The 26,537-nt window shown below is 40.6% G+C and overlaps 1 protein-coding gene across 1 annotated transcript; it reads right to left on the bottom strand.

Moving 5' to 3' along the window:
• On the bottom strand, positions 1-26,525 carry APIP (APAF1 interacting protein). The gene is made up of 7 exons (XM_062196315.1): positions 26,346-26,525; positions 16,302-16,402; positions 5,415-5,463; positions 4,148-4,265; positions 3,679-3,814; positions 858-1,025; positions 1-320 (listed from the first exon to the last, which is right to left on the bottom strand). The coding sequence occupies exons 1-7, from the start codon at positions 26,400-26,402 to the stop codon at positions 221-223; spliced, it is 729 nt and encodes a 242-aa protein (XP_062052299.1). The 5' UTR covers positions 26,403-26,525; the 3' UTR covers positions 1-220.
• Between the last annotated feature and the right edge of the window lie 12 nt (positions 26,526-26,537).

The raw sequence follows: 26,537 nt of genomic DNA, 5'->3' as shown, positions 1-26,537 counted from the left end.
TTGAGTATAAAATTTTTATTCCATTACTCTGTCACTTAAAAATGCAAGTATATAAACAAACACCATTCAATGTCAGAAGAAATTCAGGATGACAAGTGCACGATTCAGGGACAAACTAATAACATTATCGAAATTTTCAATTCTTTAAAAAAATAGTCATTTCATTAAGTAATAATTAAGTTTAATCTTATCTCTGTGTATGATGAAGCTGCCATTTGGCTTATACAATTCCATTTTCACCAGCTGGGAGCTGTGTAGGATCAAGTCCCACTTTCTTCATTGATACGGCAATATCAAACAAATAGTCATAACACTCACACCTGTAAAGGAAAAAGGTGTTTACTGAAACAGAGGTGTCCAATCGAAAACAACCAGACTTCGCCTCTCTCTCCAGTTAACCCTGCTTTGTTTCTAGTACCTGTACATTTTTTCTCTCAATTCCAGGCCAAAATTTTCTTATTTTTTCCCTTAACATTTTTATAACACAGAAAAGAATCATACAATCACATTATATGTATTTCTTAGAAAATAAGAGGGTTTAAAATATACTACTTATATATAAATTTATAATTTTCACTATGTGCCACTCTGTCAAATAAGACTTGGTGTCCATGTTTCCTTCCTCTTTGTATTAAAACATGCAAAGCCTTGCCAAAGAATAGCTCATCCAATAAACACTTTGTACTGAGTGAACACACAATAAAAACCAAGCATCTAAGAATAATAATAATAAGCCATTTGAACCAATTACATACACACAAAAATGATGCTTCATTTAAAAATCATAAAATGTATTTCATTCCCTTCACACTGAGAGTGTGGTGACTTGTCCCAAGCATTCTCTGATTGACACTTACATGGTTTTAGCCTTCTCCCACGTTTCTCCCCACACATACACTCCATGGCGTCGGACCAGCACTGCGCAGGAGTCTGGGTATTCATTCATCGCTTGAGCCATTCGTTCTTTAAGGTCTTTCTCCTCAGGTGTATTTTCAATAATGGGTACCACTAACATATCATCATATCTGTAGGACAAAACAAGTCATTTTTTCTCTTTAAAACAAATAAAGGTATTCCCATGTATACAATTTGTAACTGTTTCAAGTAACTAGTCAGACACTCTGCATCTAGAGAGCCATTCCAAATCATAAACAAGATGTTGCATGTTATTCCTTTCATCTTGCATAAACATTTCTATCAAAGAGACCTTGAGAAGTTGGCAGGCATTGTTCTAATCCCAAGTATAAATGGCAGAAATCTGTACAGTGTACCAAAACCTAACAAAGAAACTGTCAAGATCATACAAGTATTTCCTTGAAGCAGATAATCAAACTATTTTTTAAGCAGGAGATGGGAAATGATAAATCTCAGAATCAGAAGCATAGAAAGGATTAAAAATTGAACAACTGATTAAGTAGGAATTTCCCAACAATTCAAAATTATTGTATTTCATCTCTGCAGGACCTCAAGGTGTCTCAGATAGGCAAATCAATAATACAGGTGTGGTGTGTGGCACTAGGACAGCAAGAACTTTCTAGAGATAACTACTAGAAGTAATATAATATATTCTCAAATCTGTAGCATTAGCACTTCTTTTATTTCCATGAGGGTCATTTATAACCAATAAAAACTCAGAGTTTTCTTTTTTATATGAATTTCTCTGGCCTTATTAAATATAACATTTACTTTTTCACTATCTCTATAGTGCTTAAACCTAACAACAACAAGCTGTACCTGAACAAGCATCAGATCTTATTACTTTACAGCACACATAGACTAAGTAGTTGTCATGTGATAACACGGCCAACTACTATCATTAAACAGTGCGGACTTGCCCAGTATTTCAACTTAAGGAAAACAGACATAATTATAAATTATCCTTAAATATGGAAGAAACAGATCACTAGCCTCCCATATTTCTTAATACTGGACAGAAGAACCTCAAATTTATCATTTTTTTTCTATTATATACTGAAATATTTCCAGGTACTCAATAATTTCACAGCAAAGTAAGACATGAAAATTCAACTGAAGTCAATCTTGCCATTTTACAGACAGACACTCCTGAACAAGTCACATGAGAAAGAGAGCCAAGGCAGTCCCTTGACCATCAAACATTGTTCTTTTACCCTGGAACAAGCGTGTTCTCCCCAAAGGGAGGACAGTTACATTTACACACGCTCACCTCCCCTGCTAAGAACTGAGTATTTTAAAGGAGTCCTTTAATTAATTTATTTTTTAAAAGATGGACTTAGAACATTCTTCCACCTGATTTTTACTTCTTCACCAAGGCAATCAGATGCTTATGAAACCGATACTGTCTGTCCTTCAAGACCTGGATCTGGAAAAGGCAACGTGGGCTGTAATTTGCTCATTGTGTACATGTTTTATCATTTAAATATTTAACTTTTGTTGTTTCACAGTGTTGGGGAATGCTTTAGGCACACAATAAATATTAACTGAAGTCAAATCAAATTACTTCTCAGCACACTAGTTTAAACATGTACATTCTGCTACAGGCAGTAAGAACTTGATATTGCTGTAAAGAACACTTTTGTAAAACTGGCACTGTTTTCCTCTAAACAAGGCAAGGCAGAATCAGGTCCTTTAGGAAATTATGAAGGGTGAAGGCTCACGGAGAAGAAAGCTAATAAAAGTCAAAGGCAGGGCTTAGCTTGTACCTGAGCACAAGCAACATGTTTTTTCATGCCATTATATTCTAGATTTGTGAATGACTCCTACTTTTTTGTGGGTTGGTAGATTTAAACTTATCTAGAAGGTCACTGTTCAACATTTACTATCCATGCCTCCTTCGAACCCCCAAATTCTAAAAGCACAGAAATCTGCTTAATTAAAATGACTAGAAAACATTTACCAATATGAACATATATCACAAACACTAAATTAAATCAACATGAAGTATCAACTTTCCTCATGGCCCAAAACTCCTAGGGTAATGTGGAGGGTGGGATACGTTGCTCCTTGGGTGCCTCTGTATGGAGGTATAATCTCCCTATCTGTACAGAAATAGCTCAGTTGTTTCTGTTTTACTTTAATGAACATCTCATTATTCATGTTGTTAAGAAGTTGCCATGGCTGGGGCAGAGGTGGGGGAGGAGGGAAGACATCTGGCGTGTGTGACTAAAAATAGATCTGGAAGTATAACATTAAGTGGGATACTACTTAACACACCCTACATTTCATTACATATGCTTAAAAAGATGGGAATCCTATTTGTGAAAATGAAGGGAAAATGTTTTTTAAACTATTTATTCGAGAGGCAGAAAGACACACACACACACACACAGAGAGAGAGAGAGAGAGAGAGAGAGAGAGAGAGAGAGAGAGAGGGAGAGAGGGAGAGAAACACCCATTTGTTGGTTCACTCCCTGAATCCTTAATGCCTATAATAGTTGGGCTGGGCTGGGCTGGGCTGGGCTGCCTGAAGCTGGGAGCCAGGAACTCAATCCAGAACTCCTAGATGGGTAGCAGAGATCCAATTATTTGAGCCCTCATGTGCTGCCTCCCAGGACCCACAAAAGCAGGAAGTTAGAATGGAGCCTCTGGAGCTGGGCATCAAACTCAGGTACTCAGATGTAAGACATGGGCGACCTAACTAGTGTCAACTACTAGGCTAAATGCCCACCCCTCAAATTATTTAAGACACACACACAATACCTATAATACCCTCCTGAGGTGCATTTCTTTATTCCTTTTATCATCTCTTGATGTGTAATTTTAAATTCCCGTCCTGGAAAGAGAAGGGTGGCCATGACAGCAGCTTTAGAGTGGGTATGAATCACCGCACCTGCCCCTGAAGGAGGAAGAAAAGGTCACGTGCTCAACAGAGTCAAAGCTGAACTTTAAGCAACAATACATATGCATATATATGTATACGTTAAATATATATATTCACATATGGTCGTGGGCTGATTTTCTGTGGCATGGAGTAAATTGGCAGTGGGTAGCAAATAAAATGGAATAAAAATGGACTTTCTCACAGGCTGATGTGAGAACTGAATGAGTTAACACATTTCAAGTTCTACAGGGCAAGTATTCAAGAGCTATTAATTTAAGTCATAATTATTGTTATTGAGGGGGGCCTACTCTGTAAACATTCCTTCTGTCGCAGGTGTTTTCTGCATACCTCTCATTGTGTAAGCGTTCATGAAAAGAGGCGTACACTGGCTTTTCTTTAGTTTCTTAGACGGTGGAGGGCCACTGATGTCCTGTTCATTTAGATCACAAACAAACATGTCTTCAGGCTATTCATGAGAGGGAGGAGGAGGGAAAGAGGTTTATACAGTATCATTCAGAAATACCCCTTTTCTAAAGCACACGCACACTTACACACTTCAAAAATTTCATGGAAAAATAGAATTAAAGGATACATTTATTTTTGGTGCAAAAAACTGTGACATCATGCACAGCTTTTTTTTTTATATTATACATTTTCCATGAACTTTTTAAAGAACTTGAGTGCTAATATTTGTATATATGTATCTCACATTTTAAATAGTTACATAATTATAGTTTTTCTCTAAAAAGTTTTAGAAATAAAAAATCTTCTCTACTAGCAAAAACATTCATGGCTTAAAAAACCATATTCCTTTAGAATTTAAAGAAACATTGACATGGAAAATTAACACATATGCAGTGATGTTGCCATCGTTCACCAATTTAGCTTCTCAACTCTGCCCTGCAATTCTGCAACTATCTGAAGTACCTTTCATAAAATTAGAGAAAGACTTCAGCGTAAAATTTTCTTATCTTCTTAACTGGTACTCTGAAAGGTTCAGCTCAATAAGGCATATTATTTTTCACGTTTAAGGAATTACGGTAATGTGTGTGTATCTCTGGCTTACAGTTTCCATTTGCCAGGGCTTATTACAAATTAAAATATAAACATTTGATCAATGAAGCAGCTTTTCTCTTGCTATGAAATTAGGAACTACATATATGCTTATTTTAATTAAATTTTGACTAATATCCCAGTATTAATACCGAATGGGATTTCCCAAAATTTTGAAGTAAAGTTTAATCACTTCAAATTGGAATAGCTTTGCTGATATTGAATTTGAATCCATTTGGTCTAAGACCACTGAAATGATTCTCTCACTAGCCTGATAGACAGGTCTTCTACCTGCGATCCTAGGATCCCTTTTCCTGTCCACTTGAGATTGTGCTACCCTCTTTTGCCCCCTAAGGGCTGAATGAGATTTCAAAACCCGTACCACTTTAAAAGACCATTTAATCGTTGTTCAACAAATGCTTGCTGATCAGTTATTTGAATTATCACAACATAATCACCCTTTAAAACATCATTTTATTTTAAAAGTAATTCCATTTCATAAAACAACAGCAAACAAACAAAACAAAAGGCATTGGGTTTAGGAAGGCTCCCTTTGCCATACCTGGATTCGTTCTTTTTGCACTCCTGAAGGAGCGATGTAGATCTCATTGCTGGAAACACAAAATACAGGAATTGGGATTCACTGAACTCATTTTCTGCTTTTGCATAAAGAAAAGTATTTCCTTGCAGATCAATCACTAACATTCTTTATAAAGCAAGTCATACCAATAAAAAGAATACCAGCTACTGCAATGACTTTACAAGGCTGGTGGCAGTTACTTTTCTACATTTTCACATCTATTTATTTCTTCTTTAGAAAGACTTTATTTACTTGAAAGGCAGAGTGACAGAGAGGGAGACAAACAAAGAGAGCTATCTTCTACCCATTGGTTCACTCTCCAAATGTTTACAACAGCCTGGAAAACTATCAGGATTTCCCATGTGGGTGGCAGGGTCCCAGGTCCTTGGGCCAGCGTCAGCTGCCTTCCCAGATGCATTAGAATGGAGCTGAATGGTAGCAGAGTAGCCAGGACTTGAACTGGTACACTAATTTAAAATGTGGGTGTCCCAAGGGGTGGCTTAACCCACTGTGGCACAAGCCCCACCCCTATTTATATCTTTCCATGGTGCAAAAATCACTGGTAACTAGGCTTTTGTCTAGCTAGGGGAAACAAAAATCTGAAAACTTCTTTTGTATCTCAAGGTGTGAGTAAGCAGGGTTTATACTGCTATATGTGAAATACAATCATTCTAAAACCCAACCAGGGGAAAACAAGTTCAACAGGAGTAGATTTCTATCAGGCAAACAAGCAGGTTTCATTCTATTATTTGAAATGCTCATTACAAACCCTGAAGTTCAGGGACCTCTGCTGGACGGTTTGTTAAATCACAGCATTGACGCTGGGTGGAACCCAGCGTTTGGAACAGAACCATATCTTTCTTATTTCAAAAGCACGTGTATCTGGGAGAATATTTAGTAATAAAGTTAAAACGATGGCAGAAAGTTGAAAATAGAAGAATGGCTATGTGCAAAAAATCTCATTACTGGATGTTGTGCTGAGAGAGATGCCACACCCTATCACTTATCACGAGGCATTCTCCAATTTTATTTGAAGCTAATTTTCTGTAAATTCTCTCCACCCTCAGTAATGTTGCTTTGGCTTCCTTCTGAGTCCGGCTGCTGCCAGGGAGTGTGAGCGAGCTGCCCCGCACTCACACACTTCCCTAAGAAATGCCTGCATCTGCATGTTCCGGCTTCTGCACTGAGGCACAAGGGGCACCGAGCAAATTATCAAATGTTACATAGTGAATTGCCCGGATTAAGCTGTCAAAGGTGGCCAATAGTCTTGGAACTGACAAACAATATCAGGTGAAATGAAACTTTAAGGCTGCACTGGAAAAGTCTAGAAAACAAATGCCTGCCAACGTGAATGAAACCCAGTGCACAGTCAGTGCAGGCCAGCGCTGACTGTTCACGCCGTGGCTGTTGTTTCAGAGTCTGCTGCGGAAGACAGCACAGAGGGACACTCTTCTGGAGCTACAGGAACAGGGAGGGGGCACGCTGTTCTAAAGGGCCTTTCATAAACACCAGTGATGCAGATCTTGTGTCCTGGGTAACAGGGAAGAAACCCTAGCATCATGGATGGTGCACGGTCCACTCACATCCACATGTGGCTCTTCTTGTGTGGAGAGAAATTGATGCTGTCCTGGGAAGTGAACCATCACAGTGCAAAACGACTGGTAAATAAAACCTAGCTACAAAGTGGCCAAGCCAAGGATATTTCTTCTGCTTGTTTAAGTGATCTGGTATGTTAAGTCTGCTTTTATTACTGCCCTATAAGATGGAAATCAATTTAGACTTTGATCAGCTTTGGGTAATTAAGAGATTAGCTCAATAGTTCTTAGAAAAAACACATATACACCTACAAAGACAGAAATACCTGGATAAAAACTCAAAGATGACATAATAGCTTTTATTTCAGGAGGGAACGATGCCAAAGACTAAAGTGAACTATTTACTTGGTGCCATAAGCTACAAACAAAAAGCAGTTTAAATTTCAAGGTATTGAGTTTTGGAACTTATTTATCTTCCCTCCTTGTTCTTTCATGGTGTGGGAGCAACGAAGTTTATAATATGTATACTATGTCCAGTTGCCTCTGTTTTTATTAACTTCCTGGGAAAATTGCCCTGCCGTGGGTTAAGCCACTGCTTGAGACACCTGCATCCCATACTGGAGTGCAGGGCTGAGCCTCGGCTGTGCCATACTTGTAATCCAGCTCCCTGCTAATGCACCCCTGGGAAGCAGCAGATGATGGCTCAAGTGGTTAGTCTCCTCCACCCAGGTGGGAGATCCAGACGGAGTTTGGGGCTCCTGGTTTTGGCCTGGCCCCACACTGGCTGTTGTGGGCATGTGGGAAAGGAACCAGTAAGTGGAAGATCTTCCTGTTTCTGTCCCCACCGTTCCCCTCCCCCCAGCCCTACCCCTGTTGCTCTGCCTTTCCACTAATGAAAGTAAGTAAATATTGAAAAAAAATATTTAAATCTTAATGCCGCATATGAGTGGTAGGGACCCAACTAAACACACCAGCTGCTGAGGATCCTTGAACTGCCCTCATTACTATGTTTTCTTGGTCCTTTGACTTAACTCTTATGAGTATCTGTAGTTGTTTTTTTGATTATACATCTTCTGGAACCATACACCAGTAACCTGAGGTGGAATGGTATCAGTCAAACCTTGGAATCAGTAAATACATTTGTATTCCCAAAGAGCTTACTGTCAGTCATTATCTATTAGGTTTGCACTTCATTCCAAACTTACTTACCTCATTCATCAGACAAAGAAAAGCAAACTTTCACTAGCAACATGAGAATGACAAGGTTAATGATGTGGGTGTCTGAAATCATTTAAATGTTAGGGATGAGAGTCAATATTTTACTACAAAATGCCCATTTCACTCTATAAGGCAGGAATTTAACAATATGCCAAAGACAAGTAGACTCAAAACAGGCTCTTTCTATCTCTGACCTCCAGGAGGAGCTCCTCGCCCATTAAGAATCTAACTGAGGAGGTGGCCTTTCACACAAGCAAGGCAACTTTTCTATAAATGGGTTGCAGTGCTACAAGAGCCATCTTAAAAGATGTGCAAATGTGCATACACAACCACAATGCATGGGTTGGCAAAGTTCTGCTAAAAAGAACATGGTCCTCTATATCTTTTCATAATAAAATTCCCTCGACTTCTACATTCTCCTATATTTAACTTTCCTGTTTTTAAAAGAGCCAATTTTAAATGTTTTAGTTCTGGTTGGCAGAAATCTCCATTTTGTACATACACAAACTATTTTTGCACATGTAAATAAAAGTGGTTAACTAAAAGCATTATTTAGAATATGATTTTTTAAATAAATAATGCCAGTAGGAAACCCAACTACTGTGATTCCACTTATAAATGGATTAAGTGAAACAACAATAAATGTTATCATAGAGTTTACTATGAAAAGGCCCATATGAAAGATTTTTGCACAAAGCTGAACTGACACACCAGTGACTGGGGTGATGGTGAGAGAGGAGGAGGCTCAGATGGATGGATGGGTCCACCACTCAGAACACCATCTTAATAGACTTAAGTGAATCCTTACCTCCACAATTGTGCTAATAGTTGACTAAGGCTCCTCCTTTCATGAGTTATCTGGTAATTTGAGGCAGATGAAATTGCAATGGTATCATTTTGTGTTAACAAAAACCCTTTTGTTGGGAGTGTCACCTTTGGCACACCCTTAACCCTGAGGAACCAAACAAAGCTCAGTGGCCACACCCATCTCAAGCCTCTAAGGCTCCATCAAAAGCAGACAGTACACTTAATACAGTCATAGTATAACAAGAAAAAAAAAAAACACCACAGTGAGGGAAGAAGAATCCAAAGATATCTCCACAATGCCAAGCAACAAATGCAGAAACCAAGGAAACAAGAACAAGGAAGACATTATGACGCCCCCGAATGAACAAGACACCTCAAGCCAAGATTATGAAGATGATGAGATGGAAGAAATGCAAGATACAGATTTCAAAAAATGTATAAGAACATTTAGAAGTTTTCAAAAACAAATGCTTGAGCTACATAAATCCTTACTGGACAGGATAGAAAATCTCTCATGAAAATGAAATCTTAAGGAGGAATCAAAATGAAACGCAGAAACTAGTAGAACAGGAAAGTGTGATAGTGAAGAGAAATCAAAATGAAATGAAGAACTCAATAGATCAAATGAAAAATACATTAGAGAGCCTTAAAAACAGAATGAATGAAGCAGAAGAGAGAATATCAGACTTAGAAGACAGAGCACAGGAAAGTATACAGTCAAATCAAAGAAAAGAAGAGGAAATTAGAAATCTAAAAAATATTGTTGGGAATCTACAGGATACTATTAAAAAACCCAACATTCGGGTTCTACAAGTTCCTGAAGGCATGGAGAGAGAGAAAGGATTGGAAGGCCTTTTTAATGAGATACTAGCAGAGAATTTCCCGGGTTTGGAGAAGGACAGAGACATCCTAGTACAGGAAGCTCATAGAACCCATAATAAACATGACCAAAAGAGATCCTCACCACGACACATTGTAATCAAACTCACCACAGTGAAACATAAAGAAAAGATTCTAAAATGTGCAAGGGAGAAAAGTCAGATTACTCTCAGAGGATCTCCAATTAGACTCACAGCAGACTTCTCATCAGAAACCCCACAGGCTAGAAGGGAATGGCAAGATATAGCCCAGGTACTAAGAGAGAAAAACTGCCAGCCCAGAATATTATATCCTGCAAAGCTCTCATTTGTGAATGAAGGTGAAATAAAGATCTTTCATAGCAAACAGAAATTGAAAGAATTTGTCGCCAGTCGTCCAGCCCTGCAAAAGATGCTTAAAGATGTGTTAAGGCATAATCAACTTTTTAAAAAAATATCATGTAGGATCTCTGTCATTAATGTGCTGTACATTGTGATTTAATGTTATAACTAGTACTCCAACAGTATTTTTCACTTTGTGTTGCTATGTGAGGGTAAACTGTTGAAATCTTTACTTTATATATACTAAACTGATTTTCTGTATATAAAGAGAATTGAAAATGAATCTAGATGTGAATGGAAGGGGAGAGAGAGCGAGAAAGGAGAGGGTTGCGGGTGGGAGAGAAGTTATGGTGGGGGAAGCCATTGTAATCCATAAGCTGTACTTTGGAAATTTATATTCATTAAATAAAAACTTTAAAAAAAAAAAAGATGTGTTACACACAGAAACACAGAAACATGGTCATCAATATGAAAGAAGGTAAAGGAAAGAAACCTCACAGCAAAAGATCACAGGAAGTTCAAAGCATATATTAGAAAATATCTTTGGCAAATGGCAGGGCAAATTTACTACTTATCAATAGTCACATTGAAAGTTAATGGCCTCAACTGTCCAGTTAAAAGACACAGATTGGCTGACTGGGTTAAGGAACAAAACCCATCTTTTTGCTGCTTACAAGAAACCAACAAAGATGCATGCAGACTGAAAGTGAAAGGCTGGAAAAAGATATACCATGCCAACAGAAATGAAAAAGAGCAGGTGTAGCCATCGTAATATCAGACAAAATAAACTTTAACACAAAAACTGTTAAGAGAGACAAAGAGGGGCACTACATAATGATTAAGGAATCAATTCAACAGGAAGATATAACGATTATCAACGTATATGCACCTAATTACAGGGCACTGGTTTACTTAAAAGATTTGTTAAGGGACTTAAAGGGAGACATAGACCCCAATAAATAGTACTGGGGGACTTCAATACTCCACTCTCAGAAATAGATCAACAGGACAGAAGATCAACAAGGAGACAGTAGATTTAAATGACACTATAGCCCAAATGGATCTAACAGATATCTACAGAACTTTTCATCCTACACATAAAGAATTTACATTCTTCTCAGCAGTACATGGAACCTACTCTAGGATTGGCCACATAGAAGGCCATAAAGCAAGTCTCAGCAAACTCAAAAGAATTAGAATCATACCATGCAGCTTCTCAGACCATAGGGGAATGAAGTTGGAAATTTGCAACTCAGGAATCCCTAGAGTATATGCAAACACATGGAGATTGAACAACATGCTCCTGAATGAACAATGGGTCATAGAAGAAATTAAAAGAGAAATCAAAAATTTTCTGGAAGTAAATGAGGATAACACCACAACATACCAAAACTTATGGGATACAGCAAAAGCAGTGTTGAGAGGAAAGTTTATATCAATAGGTGCTACATCAAGAAATTGGAAAGGCACCAAATAAATGAGCTTTCAATTCATCTCAAGGATCTAGCAAAACTGCAGCAAACCAGACCCAAATCTAGTAGGAGAAGAGAAATAATTAAAATCAGAGAAGAAATCAACAGGATTGAATCCAAAAAACATTACAAAAAATCAACCAAACGAGGAGCTGGTTTTTTGAAAAAATAAACAAAATTGACACCCTGTTGGCCCAACTAACTAAAAAAAGAAAAGACCCAAATCAATAAAATCAGAGATGAAAAAGGAAACGTAACAACAGACACCACAGAAATAGAAAGAATCATCAGAAATTACTACAAGGACTTGTATGCCAGCAAACAGGGAAATCTATCAGAAATGGATAGATTCCTGGACACATGCAACCTACCTAAATTAAACCAGGAAGACATAGAATACCTAAATAGACCCATAACTGAGACAGAAATTGAAACAGTAATAAAGGCCCTCCCAACAAACAAAAGCCCAGGACCAGATGGATTCACTGCTGAATTCTACCAGACATTTAAAGAACTAACTCCAATTCTTCTCAAACTATTCAGAACAATCGAAAAAGATGGAATCCTCATAAATTCTTTCTATGAAGTCAGCATCACCTTAATCCCTAAGCCAGAAAAAGATGCAGCATTGAAAGAAAATTACAGACCAATATCCCTGATGAACATAGACGCAAAAATCCTCAAGATATCGGCACTGGCAAAGACTTCTTGGAAAAGACCCCAGAGGCACAGGCAGTCAAAGCCAAAATTAACTATTGGGATTGCATCAAATTGAGAAGTTTCTGTACTTCAAAAGAAACAGTCAGGAAAGTGAAGAGGCAACTGACAGAATGGGAAAAAATATTTGCAAAGTATGCTTCAGATAAAGGACTAATAACCAGAATCTACAATGAGATCAAGAAACTCCACAACAACAAAACAATCAACCCACTTGAGAGATGGGCCAAGGACCTCAGTAGACATTTTTCAAAAGAGGAAATCCAAATGTCCAACAAGCACATGAAAAAATGTGCAAGATCACTAGCAATCATGGAAATGCAAATCAAAACCACAATGAGGTTTCACCTCACCCCAGTTAGAATGGCTCACATTCAGAAATCTACCAACAACAGATACTGGTGAGGATGTGGGGAAAAAGGGACACTAACCCACTGTTGGTGGGAATGCAAACTGGTAAAGCCACTATGGAAGTCAGTCTGGAGATTCCTCAGAAACCTGAATATAACCCTACCATACAACCCAGCCATCCCACTCCTTGGAATTTACCCAAAGGAAATTAATTTGGCAAATAAAAAAGCCATCTGCACATTAATGTTTATTGCAGCTCAATTCACAATAGCTAAGACCTGGAACCAACCCAAATGCCCATCAACAGGAGACTGGATAAAGAAATTATGGGACATGTACTCTATAGAATACTATACAGCAGTCAAAAACAATGAAATCCGATCATTTGCAACAAAATGGAGGAATCTGGAAAACATCATGCTGAGTGAATTAAGCCAGTCCCAAAGGGACAAATATCATATGTTCTCCCTGATCGGTGACAACTAACCAACCACAAAAAAGGAAACCTGTTGAAGTGAAAGGGACACTATGAGAAACAGTGTGACTTGTTCAGCCCTTGTCCTGACTGTTGATGTACAATTTAATACTTTATCCCTCTTAGTATTTTTTTGTTCTAGTTAATACTATTGGTTGAACTCTGTAATTAACACACATTTATTCTTAGATGTTGAAATTTAACTGAAAAGTGATCCCTGTTAAATATAAGAGTGGGAATAAGAGAGGGAGGAGATGTACAGTTTGGAACATGCTCAAGCTGACTTGTCCCAAATGGTGGAGTTAGAAATGTGCCAGGGGATTCCAATTCAATCCCATCAAGATTGCATGTACCAATGCCATCTCACTAGTCCAAGTGACAATTTCAGTTCACAATTGATCACACTGATAGGTCTAAGAGTCAAAGGGATCACACAAACAAGACTAGTGTCTGTGAATACTAGCTGATAGAATAAAAAAGGGAGAGAAGGATCCAACATGGGAAGCGGGATACACAGCAGACTCATAGAATGGCAGATGTCCTAAATAGCACTCTGGCCTCAGAATCAGCCCTTAAAGCATTTGAATCTGGCTGAAGAGCTTTTGAGAGTATTTTAGGCATGGAATGTCAAGACACTCTGGCAAAAAAAAAAAAAAAAAAAAAAAAAAAAAAAAAACCCTAAATGAAATATCTCTGCGAGTGAGATCCCAGTAGAAATAACGGGCCATCAAAGAAGGAGGTACCTTTCTCTGAAGGGAGGAGAGAACTTCCACTTTGACTATGACCCTATCGGAATAAGATTGAAGTCAGCAAACTCAAGAGGTTTCCATAGCCTCGGAAACTCATGACTACAGCCTAGGGATATTTCTGATGCCATAAACAAGAGTGTCAAATTGTTAAGTCAACAACAGGAGTCACTGTGTACTTACTCCTCATGTGGGATCTCTGTCTTTAATGTGGTGTCCAATGTGAATTAATGCTATAACCAGTACTCAAACAGTATTTTACACTTTATGTTCTGTGTGGGTGCAAACTGTTGAAATCTTTACTTAATACATACTAAATCGATGTTCTGTATATAAAGATAATTGAAAATGAATCTTGATGTGAATGGAATGGGAGAGGGAGGGGTGCGAGTGGGAGGGAAGTTATGAGGGGGAAAAAGCCATTGTAATCCATAAACTGTACTTTGGAAAATTATATTTACTAAATAAAAGTTTAAAAAAAAAAAAGAAAATACTCTGATTATATTTTACCTTCTACACCTTAATTGCATCTTCCCTGGCAGCATTGTTTTTTTCATTTATTAAACTTTTATTTAATGAATATAAATTTCCAAAGTACAGCTTATGGATTACAATGGCTTCCCCCCTCCCATAACTTCCCTCCCACCCGACACCCTCCCCTTTCCCGCTCCCTCTCCCCTTCCATTCACATCAAGATTCATTTTCAATTCTCTTTATATACAGAGGATCAGTTTAGTATATATTAAATAAAGATTTCAACAGTTTGCCCCCATATAGCAACACAAAGTGAAAAAATACTGTTGGAGTACTAGTTATAGCATTAAATCACAGTGTACAGCACATTAAAGACAGAGATCCTACATAATATATTTTTAAAAATTAATTAATTTTCTATGCCATTTCAAATTTAACACCAGTTTTTTTTTTCATTTCCAATTATCTTTATATACAGAAGATTGATTCAGTATATAATTAGTAAAGATCTCATCAGTTTGCACCCACACAGAAACACAAAGTGTAAAAATACTGTTTCAGTACTAGTTATAGCATCACTGCACATTAGACAACACATTAAGGACAGATCCCACATGGGATGTAAGTACACAGTGACTCCTGTTGCTGACTTAACAATTTGACACTCCTGTTCATGGCGTCAGTAATCTCCCTAGGCTCTAGTCATGAGTTGCCAAGGCTATGGAAGCCTTTAGAGTTCGCTGACTTTGATCTTATTCCGATAGGGTCATAGTCAAAGTGGAAGTTCTCTCCTCCCTTCAGAGAAAGGTACCTCCTTCTTTGATGGCCCCGTTCTTTCCACTGGGATCTCACTTGCAGAGATCTTTCATTTAGGTCTTCTTCTTTTTTTTCTTTTCCATGGTGTCTTGGCTTTCCATGCCTACAATACTCTCATGGGCTCTTCAGCCAGATCTGAATGCCTTAAGGGCTGATTCTGAGGCCAGAGTGTTGTTTAGGACATCTGCCATTCTATGAGTCTGCTGTGTATCCCGCTTCCCATGTTGGATCCTTCTCTCCCTTTTTTATTCTATCAGCTAGTATTCTTAGACTCTTATATGGTCAATTGCATATAAATATTTTAGTAATCCCATTTTATTAAAGAAAGTGAATCAGGAAAAAGAAATAAATCAACAGCACTCAGTTTAATATCCAACCTCTAGCAAATAATATTCCTAAGACATTTCAGAAGGAAAAATATGAATCTTATTTCAGAAATACTTGAGCAAATGAGATTCCATGGTGTCTACTTTCATTACTAGTAAGTTACTTATTTCTTCGCCCTCTTAGAGGAAAGATGGATAAATCTAATGAACAATCAAATGCCATTAACTTTTTGTTTCCTCTTACCCTCTGATGAATATAGACCAACATGTTCCATGGCCATCAGTTAAAATGCATGTGCTTAGAAAGGCACATTGCCTTTCTTGTGACTCAATACAACATAACTGTTGGGATTCTTAATGGTTAGTAATTTGTATTTAAGTGACTTTAAGATATGCATCTGAACCTTACAAACAAGTCCTGTCTACTGAGAGAATCTTTTATAACTTCACACATATAAACAAATGTGGCAGCACATAATTTAACTTTGGTACTCCAAAGATAGGGAGAAATTATTCTGGTTAGAGTATGGTTCTTAAATGCACAGTTATTCATTGTATCTGCAACTTTTACATACAGGTTCCATTCAGTTCTGCAAATACACACTTGTCTATTCTGAAACATTTAGTATCATGTAAGACTGACAATCTGTTGTTCTCAGTACAGAACATGTGAGGCTCCCTGTATTCTGCTCATATCGAGAATCCCCAGAAATGACGTCAGCCAGAAACTTACCCAAGCTTCAAGCTAATTCCTCCTCCAGTCCCAGTGACCCAGCCCAAATGGTAAAACTGTTTGCAGAGCTCTGGGATCAGGTATCTTGGATGTTCCTTGTCCTTAAAAAGAAGAGAATGATATTTAAAATATACACTATTTTGTCAAGTATTCCAGCTGGCATTTCTAATAAGAAGTCAGATACTACACTTGATCTTAGCCAAAGTCAGCTAAAGGAAGGTTAAGGAAGTCTCCCACAGAAAAGGTACAGGGAGGGAGAAACCCAGCACAACCACATTTTGCTTTAATGTTTGGAAGGTGGACCCACTGCATTATTTGGCAAGCTGGAGTTATTCAGTGCACAGCCACTCATTGAACAAAACATGACGGAATCAGCTTCAGGACAAGGTGGGGAAACGTCCAGTATGGTTTCCCTTGGGATCTGCAGAAGATTGGTCCCAAGACTCTTGGTGGACACCAAAAGCTCTGGATGCTAAGGGCCCTTGTATGAAATGATGTGGTATTTGAGATGAACCACCATAGATTTAAATCATCTCTGGATTATTTATACCTAACAAAGTGTTACTGTTATGTAGAAGTTGTTCTACCTAACTGTTTAGGGAATAATGACAAGAAAAAAAGATATATAGTTATTCAGTACAGACACATTTTATTTCCCTAAATACAGGTGGTTGGAGCTGCAGTGAGGGACCCAGGGTTGAGGAGGGCAGACTCTGCATCATGGAAGAGTATAATGGGACAGTTCAAAGAAAATAAAATCAAAAGCTGAAAGGTAAAAACTTTGGTCTACCCAGAAAATTCTTTTATGTAAAACACCTTACTTAATTAAGACACAATAGACATGAGATACTACAATAGATACATCCTCTGTGTGTTGATTCAATTTTATTTTTATTCCAAAAATGTCCTGACTTTTTCCCACAGTGATTTTTTTGGTCACATATACTCATCAGGGAAATAAAAACACTCAAGCAATCATAATTATTTGCTGGACCCATTTCTAAGAAGACGTGTATCTAGAGGAGCACATGTATATACACTGAGGTAAACATCAAGCCTTCTTTTTATAGAAGTTCAATGACCTCTTAAGAAAAAGAACACATCGGGGCCGGTGCCATGGCTCACTTGGTTAATCCTCCTCCTGTGGCGCTGGCATCTCATATGGGTGCTGGGTTCTAGCCCCGGTTGCTCCTCTTCCAGTCCAGCTCTCTGCTGTGGCCCGGGAGGGCAGTGGAGGATGGCCCAAGTGCTTGGGCCCTGCACCCGCATGGGAGACCAGGAAGAAGCACCTGGCTCCTGGCTTCGGATCGGCCATTTGAGGAGATGAACCAACGGAAGGAAGACCTTTATCTCTGTCTCTCTCTCCCTCACTGTCTAATTCTATCTGTAAAAAAAAACAAAACAAAACAAAACAAAAAAAAACACAGCAACACTTTCCCTGGCTTTTTTTTTTTTTTTTTTTTACAGTCTAAATTAATGAAAATAAAATAAAAACAGTAAAGATTATAATGATTTTCATTTTGGACATCAGGTTACAGGGAGTCTTATCTTGAAAACAAGTAAAAATGCTCAATACATTATTTTGTAAAATACTTCAAAATAGATTGCAGAGCTGGCAAGAAAGTAAAGCTTCCCGAGGGCCATTGAAAAATGAGGGAGATCACCTGGGAGGGAAGTGAGCACCAAAGCCAGAATTTTCCCAAAGGTATCTGCAAGCCTCTGGGAACCTGGAGCTTCATTCTGTATAGCCACACAAGCCACTAGAAACACAGGTAAAACTGAGGGGCTGCTCAAAGTGGCCGCACCTAACAGAAAATTCCACATACACTTAGGACCCGAGGTGCTACACCCTTCAGGTACGGGTGAATGAGAACAGAATGAGTTCTCAGCTACTTAACTGGATACTTGCAATTAAGGGGTTTCCCCAAATACACTGCTAACGCTCCCCATTTATATTTTATTTTAGGTTAAGTATTATGAAAGATAACTGATAGACTGGCCTTCAAAATATAAAATTAGGAACAGAGATTGCAAAGCACCCAGCATGAGGTGTGACACAGTCAATTTTACTTTCCTTTCCATTTTAAAGAGTTAAAAATTCTTGAACTAAACTAATAACAATAAAACCATGTTGATACTTCTTACATCTCCCTTAGAGAATCTAGCCAAAATTATCAAAGCCCTGTATAATTTGTCATTTCCTTTTTTTTTTTGAGATATAAATGATGCTTCAATTATGTACTAAAATAGTGCTAATGGGAAGACTCCTGCAGTTTTCCAATCCTTAAAACCATCAATTTGCACAGCAAATTGCAAACATTACGGGAAATGGTCTGTTATCAGGGCCTCCCCTTTCCTTTCTGTCTTTTCCAATACGAGGTATTATAGCAATTAGCCAGCTTCATGATGCAGGATAACAATGATAAGGCAGCTGCTGCTAATAATTTTCATTCAATCATGCAGACCCACAAAATCACAATTGCAGGCACTGAAATATATTTGGTGAAAATGCAGACTCTTAAACTGTCCAGAATAAGGCAGTAAAACCCAGAAATATATATTTTAACAAGGATTTTAAGAAGGAAAAGTTTAGTTAGTATATAGTTCTCCCCCTGAAGGTCAGTACTAAGACTTGTTTATTATTGAAAGATCTGGTTTTCAAGAATAATAATTGTAGGGGCTGGCATCGTAGCCTAGTGGGTTAAGCCACCACTTGTAATGCAGCATCCCACATGGGCACTAGTTTGGGTCCCAGCTGCTCCATTTGCAATTCAGCTCCCTGCTAATGAGCCTGGGAAAGCAGTGGAAAATGGCACAAATGCTTGGGCCCCTGCATCCAGGTGGGAGACCAGGATGAAGTTCCTGGCTCCTAACTTTGGCCTGGTCTAGTCCTGGCCATTGAGGCCATTTGGGGAGTGAACTAGCAGATAGAAGATCTCAATCTCTCTCTCTCTTTCTCTCTCTCCCCCACTCCCTCACTCGAAATCTGCCTTTCAAACAAATGAAATAAAACTGAAAAATAGAATAACAACTTTGAAATATATATGTAAAGATTTATTATCAATTAGTCATAGTAGAGATCTCACAGTGAGGGACAAACATACAAAAGCATTTTGTATATATCAGAAACATTAGGATCTAAGAAGCTTTTGATTCTATTCTTATTTTTCCAATTTTTCACTCTACTTATTTCAAGGAAATCAGCCTTGATTATCACTAAGATACCTACTTAGAGCCAGAAATAGTGCTAAACACTGTGATAAGTCCTGAAGGAACAATTATGCATGAGATAAAATCCTTATCCTGAAGAGCTCACAAGCTAATAAAGAAATTAGCGGTTATAAAATGACAAAGCAAAATACCATGATATAAGACGGCCAAGGGTATTATGGGAAAGAACAGGAATTAGGGAAAAGCTTCCTAGGACTGAGCTCTTCTTGTTCAATACATTTTTATTCATTACTTATTTTCATTTTATTTCAAAGGCAGAGAAACAGAGTTCTTTTACTGAATGGCTCCATGCCCAAAATGCCCTCAACAGCTGCAGCAGGCCCCAAATCTGGAAGCCTGGAACTGGGTCATCCATGGGTGTGGCAGGATCCAGGCTGGTTCCCATGGTGCGGATTAGTAGGAAGCTGGAACTGGAAGCACAGCCAGGACTCAACCCAGGCATTCCAAATGTGATATAGGCATCCCAAGTAATGTCTTCCGGGCTGTGCCAAACACCTGCCCCTGAGCTAAGTCTTAACAAAGGATGCTGGGAAGAAGCTGGGGAGGTGTAGAGGAGAAGGCATTTCTGTCAGAATTCTCAGCAGCTGCAAGTGGTCATAAATTAGGTTTTGATGGATGGGAGGGAGGTAGAGTCCAAGGATCTTTCAGGCTACATGCACAGGGTTTGGGCTGTATTTCCTAGCAGGCTGAAGGCCCTTGAGGAGTTTTAAATATGAGATGACATGATCCCATTTGTTTTTCAAATATTTCTATAATGGCCATAGAGAGTAGAGGCTGAATGGTAGTGAAAAAGAAAGTGAAAGACCGGATGATGAGTAGGGAGGCTACTGCAATAGTTTAAAAACGACATAGTAGGGGAGTGATGATAGGGATGGGTTTGGAAGAGATTTCAAGAGAAATGATGTGGGGTGAGGGTACTGAAGGAGACACAAGAAAGTATCTAAGCCTGGCTGAGCAGTTGAGCGCAGAACAGTGCCTTTCATTGGGAAGCTGTCGCAAATACTACAGGCTTATGGTGTGCAGAGTGCTGTTCCAGGTGCTGGGAATTCTGCCAGGAACAAGATGAAGTTCCTGCCCTAAACAAATGTATATTCTGGGTAGGGCGGGGTTTAAAGGTAAAGAGGAGAACACATACATAAATTCTAACAAGCAGTAAGAAGGAAACAAACCAGGGACTCTGAAAAAAATGGCAGGGGCCATCTACTTTGATTACGGTGATCAAGAAGGCCTCTCGGAGTAGATGGCATTTAATGTGCAAACTCCCTGCATGGTGAGGAAGGGTGTGTGCACATGCAAGGTGGTACTGGAGGAGGCAAGCACTCCAGGTAGAGGGAACAGCAAGTAGGAAGGCCGTGCAGTGAGAAAGTACTTGATGGGTAGAGGAACAGCTGGTGAGGGCAGCACCGGGCAGTGCCATGAGCAGGTGGAGATGAATCTGTAGAGCCTTGAAAGGCACGCTGGTGAGAACACGCTTCCCAGAAAGCTACTGATTTATGGTACGAGAACCTGGGAGAGGGAGAGCAGTAACTTGAGAAGGTGAGAGGGCAGGAGATCGCGGGCACAAGTGGGAGGAACTGAACGTCTTCCATTTGATGACATTAGAAGCAGCTGGGCTCCTGGTCCGCCAGCTCTGTGGTAGGTTCTGTGGTGGGAAGATGAGGAAGTTCCTTTATCTGATCACTTCTATCAGCTGAGTAAGAGTGTGGGGCCAGGATAGGAGCTCCAAAGGAGGATAAAAGGAACAGTCATCCTGGGGAGGAGGATGGCAAACTACTAGGGAACCACAGGAGCACTGTTTGGAAGTGTCTAGTGCCAGTTGGGGTTGAAATCACACACATGAAGTGAGGCCAGGGGCACAGCTGTGTAATATTCTCCAGCAACATTCAGCTGCTCAGCGTAGGGACAAAGCAGGTGGGGTGGGGGTGGGGGGTGTCGCAGGGTTCATCCTGGCTAAGGATTTTGCTAGGCCAAGTATATTTGCAAATGAGGTCAACCAGGACCTTACATAACAACTGTTTCAAAAGATGGGGTATAAAGGCTGAATTGCTGTGGGCTTCAGGCATTCTCATTTAGAAGTGAATGAAACTTGGGAGGCCGAGAACTCTAGCAACCCTTTCAATAGTGCTGCTGTGAAGGACTGGACTGGGAAAAAGAAGAGAAATCTACTTGACAACAGTAGTTTCCTGTTATATGCTAGGAGGGAAAAATTGGGGACAGGGAGAGATTAAGGTTATAGGAGAATGTGAGCCAACACTGAAAAGGCCTCACAGTTTATTGGAGGCACAGAAGCTGGCATTATATCAGAGAAGTGTTTACTTAGACAGCAGGAAGAGTAAAGATAAATCAAATACGTAATAATAAGACAGTAAGAACTGCTAGCATTTATTGAGTACCTACTTTGTGCCAGTCACTATTCTAAGGGGTTTATACAGATTTCATCCTTAAAGCAACTCTATTATGCCAAGAAAGATTAAGTAACCTATCCAAGGCTATGCAGGTATTAAATGGCAGAGTCAGGGTTTGAGTCCAGTCTGATTCTAGACCCTTAGTCCTTAACCTTTCAATGTACTGTTGGTGGGAAAAGTATTCCAGTTCACCCCTAATACCTTTCATGTTCTTTGCCATCCTGGTGAAACAGACCTGGTGAAGTAGGTGAGGTGAGTTGGTGATGTTTTGGAATAGTCACTTAGGGACTAGCGTGGCAGTAACATTATTAGTGAAGACACTAACTAATATAGTTGAATGGTCCTTGGGTTCAGTGGGAACAATTTTCAGCAGCCTCAGTGGGAGGCATTCAAGGAAAGGCAATTATTAACACAGTGTGGAGGAGCCTCTGGTGGAAGGCACACCGAGGGAACACAGGAGCTAAAAAGAAAAGTCCCATGCTCTAGAAAGTGTATGGTGAATGGCAAGGGTTGCACTGGGAGGGAAATGACCATGGGAATGAATTCCAAGAGTGAGAGGGCCAGGGGTCAAGATGATTTGAACTGACGAAGTCAAGGGAAACAGAGGACAATGTACTGGATGGTCACTGTTGTCAGAATAGCAAAGAACACACTTATTCAGGGTCAAAACATATAGGACACTGGGGCTGGTGGTGTAGTGGGTTAAGCTGCTGCCTGCAGTGTCGCTATTCCATAACGGCACTGGTTCGATTCCTGGCTGCTCCACTTCTGATCCAGTTCCCTGCTAATGTGCCTGGGAAAACGGGGGGAGATGGCCCAAGTGGTTGGGCCCTTGCCACTCATGTGGGAGACCTGCAGAATCTCCTAGCTTTAGCCTCATTCAGCTCTGGCCATTGCAGCCATTTGGGGAGGGAGCCAGCAGATGAAAGATCTCTTTCTCATACTCTACTTCTCCCTCTCTCTCTGTAACTCTGCTTTGAAAATAAAAAAATTTAAAAAAATAGGATACTGTGAAAAGTCAGGCTAGAAAAAGAAACAGAGCCTATCTAGTTTTTCTTCCCTAAAGGTTGGGAAATAGGTTCTTAATATAGATACACCTGTCACAATCCTTTGCTCATAAACATGAGCAGATCTCTTACAGAAAACAGGTCCTACATTAGAGGTTCCAAACTGCTATCTTAGGCACTGAATCAGACCCACAGGAAGTCACAATGCTTAGAAAGAATCAGATTTTAAGACCATGAGATTTCATAGAAAACCCTAATTTTCAGTTTCCCTTTAAAAAGCAGAACAGTGGCTGGTGTTGTGGTGCAGCAGGTAAAGCTGCTACCTGCAATGCCAGCATCCCATAGGGGCACGGGTTCAATTCCTGTCTGCTTTGCATCCAATCCAGCTCCATGCTAAAGGCCTAGGAAAGCAGCAGAAGAAGGCCCAAGTGTTTGGGCCCCTGCCACCCACATGGAAGACACAGATGAAGCTCCTGGCTCTGGCCTGGTCCAGTACTGGCCTTTGCAGCCATCTGGGGAGTAAATCAGCATATGGAAGATCTCTCTCTCTCTCACTCTCTACTTCAAACTAAATAAAATAAATCTTTAAAAAAATAATTAAGCAGAACTAGACAATGAGCCCATACTCCCATCTAACAAAAAAGAGTCCAGAGTTGCATAGTGCTACCTCTCAAGACAGGGCCTATGCTGGCTCTAAGTATCTTCATTTTGGTCTCCATGTCAAAATTGGGGCTCGTCTAAAATGCCAAGTTCTCCATAAAACCACCTACAAATCCCTGTCTGAAACTGCCTTCTCCCCCTCTACTTGTAAACTACTTATAAGTACAATTTCAAAATTCTTTCACACCAAGATAAACTTTTCATTCCATTTTCCCACAAACTCTTTGAAGTACCAGTACTCTGTCCTCTTAAGAAAATTAATCTTCTGCCCACATCCCCACAGCCCGTTCTGCCCATTGCTGCTCTACTGGATTTCAGCTACTCATTTGCCATAACAGTTACCAAGTTTCTCCAGGGCAAGAACACTGACTTCCTCCTGCCTGCAGCTGTCAGCCTCTGAATTTTGTTACATACAGCTTCTGGGTAAATATGTGCTTCTGGGTACATACGTTCGCTTATAGGAAAATACTTCTTGATTTTTGTTGATGTTAGAAAGTTCAGTTCAAGAGCCTGAAGTAAATCCCTGGGGATTTAATTTCAGAACCATGAAATCTGTTTACAGATTACTGTTATGAGCTCAATTTGACCTGAAAATAATACACCAGTGCCTGAAGAATCTTTATAGCGTACTGGAAGAAAGTTGATGAAACACAAATCACTCGGGGAAATCAGAGCACAGGATGATAAAATAACATTCCTGAAAGGACTACCGAAGAAGGAAAGTAATTAAATATGGTTTAAGAGGGGGATGTTTATCAAAGGAAAAACAATAAACACAAAGGTTTTTAGAAGGAAGGTTTTGGTGAAGTCTTCCAAGTATTTTTTCTTTTTTACATTTATTTGAATGGCAGGTGCATGTGCACACACACGGACACACACACATGGGTGTATTCTACCTGTTGGTCCACTTCCCAAATGCCCACAACAGCTGAGACTGGGCCAGACACCAAGAAATCAAGCCAGGTTGTCTACATGGGTAGCAGGGACCCAATCCCTTGAGCCATCACCTGCTTGCTTCTCAGAGTGCACCTTAGCAGGAAGCTGGCATTGGGAGTGGAGCTGCGTGTCCAACCCAGACATCCCAAGCAGCATCTTACCTGTGGTGTCAGCTGCCTGCTCCACCTTGCAACTCTTTAATGAAGCTCTCTCCTCCGAGCTTGAGAATCATAAATGCAACTGCCCAGTTTATTAGACCACACACTGAGCCATGCACCTAAAAAGGCAAGGCTCATCACAAACCACTTCTCCCTGCTGTGTTCTTTCTTGGGGATCACCAAGCCCTAGCTACTCCACCAGAAACCTAGAAATCACTCTTGGTTCCTGCTTTCCTCATATACAATACATCCAATCAACAAACTACACTGCCTTGATTTCACTGCCTACATCCCACACTCGTGAAACTGCCATCCCTTGCCAAGCTTTCTCTTTTGTCTCCCATCCCTTCAGCTTCACCTCGAGTCAGCATTTTGTGCTTTCTTTAGTCATCTTCTGGAGCATCTCACTGCCCTTAGTATACAAGCCTGTGTTCTCAGATTGGCTTATCAGGCCATATACGTCTGGTTCTGGTGTTCCTCTTCGGTCTATCTCTTCCCAAGTCCTTTCTCCCTACTTTACGTTCTCTTGAGAGGAACATCAAAGTTCTCTTGACAATGGAGACTTAGTCTACCCCTGTCACTAAGAATTATACATGCCATTTCTCTACTTGGAAACCTTTCCTTTGCATTTCATATGACTATGTCTTCCTTTAGGCCTTAGTTGATGCCTCATTTTCTCCAGAGGTGTTCTTTAATCTACTCAGGTCTGTGCACCATACAGTATCCTAAATGTTCTCATCACAGTATGTCACAGTCATATTGTCCTTGTCTCTGTACCTATTTTCTATCCCCCAGTACACAGAAGGAACCAGATGTAGCTTGCACTGTGTAAAACCTACAATGCTAGGTTCATAGGAAACACTAAACGTGCGTGCTAAGTTCAGTACTTAGAATTGAAAACTTCCCTTAAGGCCAAGGAGACCGTCTCTCTCAATCGTCTCCACTGACCCTAATACTACACTGAAAGGGTAAAACTTCTCTTATTGCTGCTCCGATTCGATTAAATGTACTTGTGTAAACCAAGCGGACACAGAGGTCGGGGGCCCAGCGCACCTCAGCGCACGTGCAAGTCTCTGAGCGGTGGGCAGCTCGTGCCCCAGGTGAGGGTGGTGCTCGCCACTCAGCTCCATCCAGATACCGCAATGGCCAAGGCCCCGCACCGCCACGACTGGCCAAGTTCTAAGTGAAGCTGAAATCGGTCCCGATTTCCAACTGTTGGTTCAAATCTTTCATGAACACGCGTGGAACCAAAACACGTCTGTCAGGCTCACGGCTGGGTTGAGACTCCTACTTTATCCGTGGGTCCCATCATGAAGGGTCACTTCGATGCCGGTATTTCAACGAGGTTTACTCTGGGGGCCTGCCTACACCCGTGTGTGACTGTCTTCCAGCCGCCCAAACGCTCTCCTCACTCCGTTACCCGCCCCTCTTCAGGGTTCAGCCCCCAGCTCCCGCCGCCGGCCGCGCGACGGGCCCTGACAGAAGCCCCGCCCCACCGCCCGCCCGCGCGCCCGCCCGCCCCGCGCGCCCGCCCCGCCAGCGCGCCCGCGCCCCCGCCCGCGCCCGCCCGCGCCCGCCCGCGCCCGCCCGCGCCCCGCAGCGCCTCGCCTCCTCCAAAGAGCCGGACAGCCGCGGCCCCGCCCCTACCTGCGCGCCACAGCGCCGGGAGCAACAGTCTCCCTCCGGAGCGAGGCGGCCAGACATGACCTAGACTAGGGTGATCCTCGGCCTCCAGTCTAAGCAGGACTTTGCGTTCTCTCGGCGCCCCGCCTGGGCTAGTGCGGCGAGGTTGCGAGCGCAATCAGGCGGCGCTCAGGGCAGCCCGGGGGGGCGGGGCCT

The sequence above is a fragment of the Lepus europaeus genome, chromosome 7, assembly GCF_033115175.1.
Source record: "Lepus europaeus isolate LE1 chromosome 7, mLepTim1.pri, whole genome shotgun sequence".
Lineage (NCBI taxonomy): Eukaryota > Metazoa > Chordata > Mammalia > Lagomorpha > Leporidae > Lepus > Lepus europaeus.
The sequence above is the reverse complement of the archived record's forward strand: the minus strand, read 5'-3'. Positions and strand labels throughout refer to the sequence as shown.

Excerpts from the sequence above, each read along its gene's own strand:
- APIP (XM_062196315.1), bottom strand. The coding sequence starts at position 26,402 with ATGTCTGGCCGCCTCGCTCCGGAGGGAGACTGTTGCTCCCGGCGCTGT. Across the intron at positions 16,403-26,345 it reads CCCGGCGCTGTGGCGCGCAG|GACAAGGAACATCCAAGATA; the intron begins GTAGGGGCGGGG and ends CTTCTTTTTAAG. Across the intron at positions 321-857 it reads TGGGAGAAGGCTAAAACCAT|GTGTGAGTGTTATGACTATT; the intron begins GTAAGTGTCAAT and ends TTTCCTTTACAG.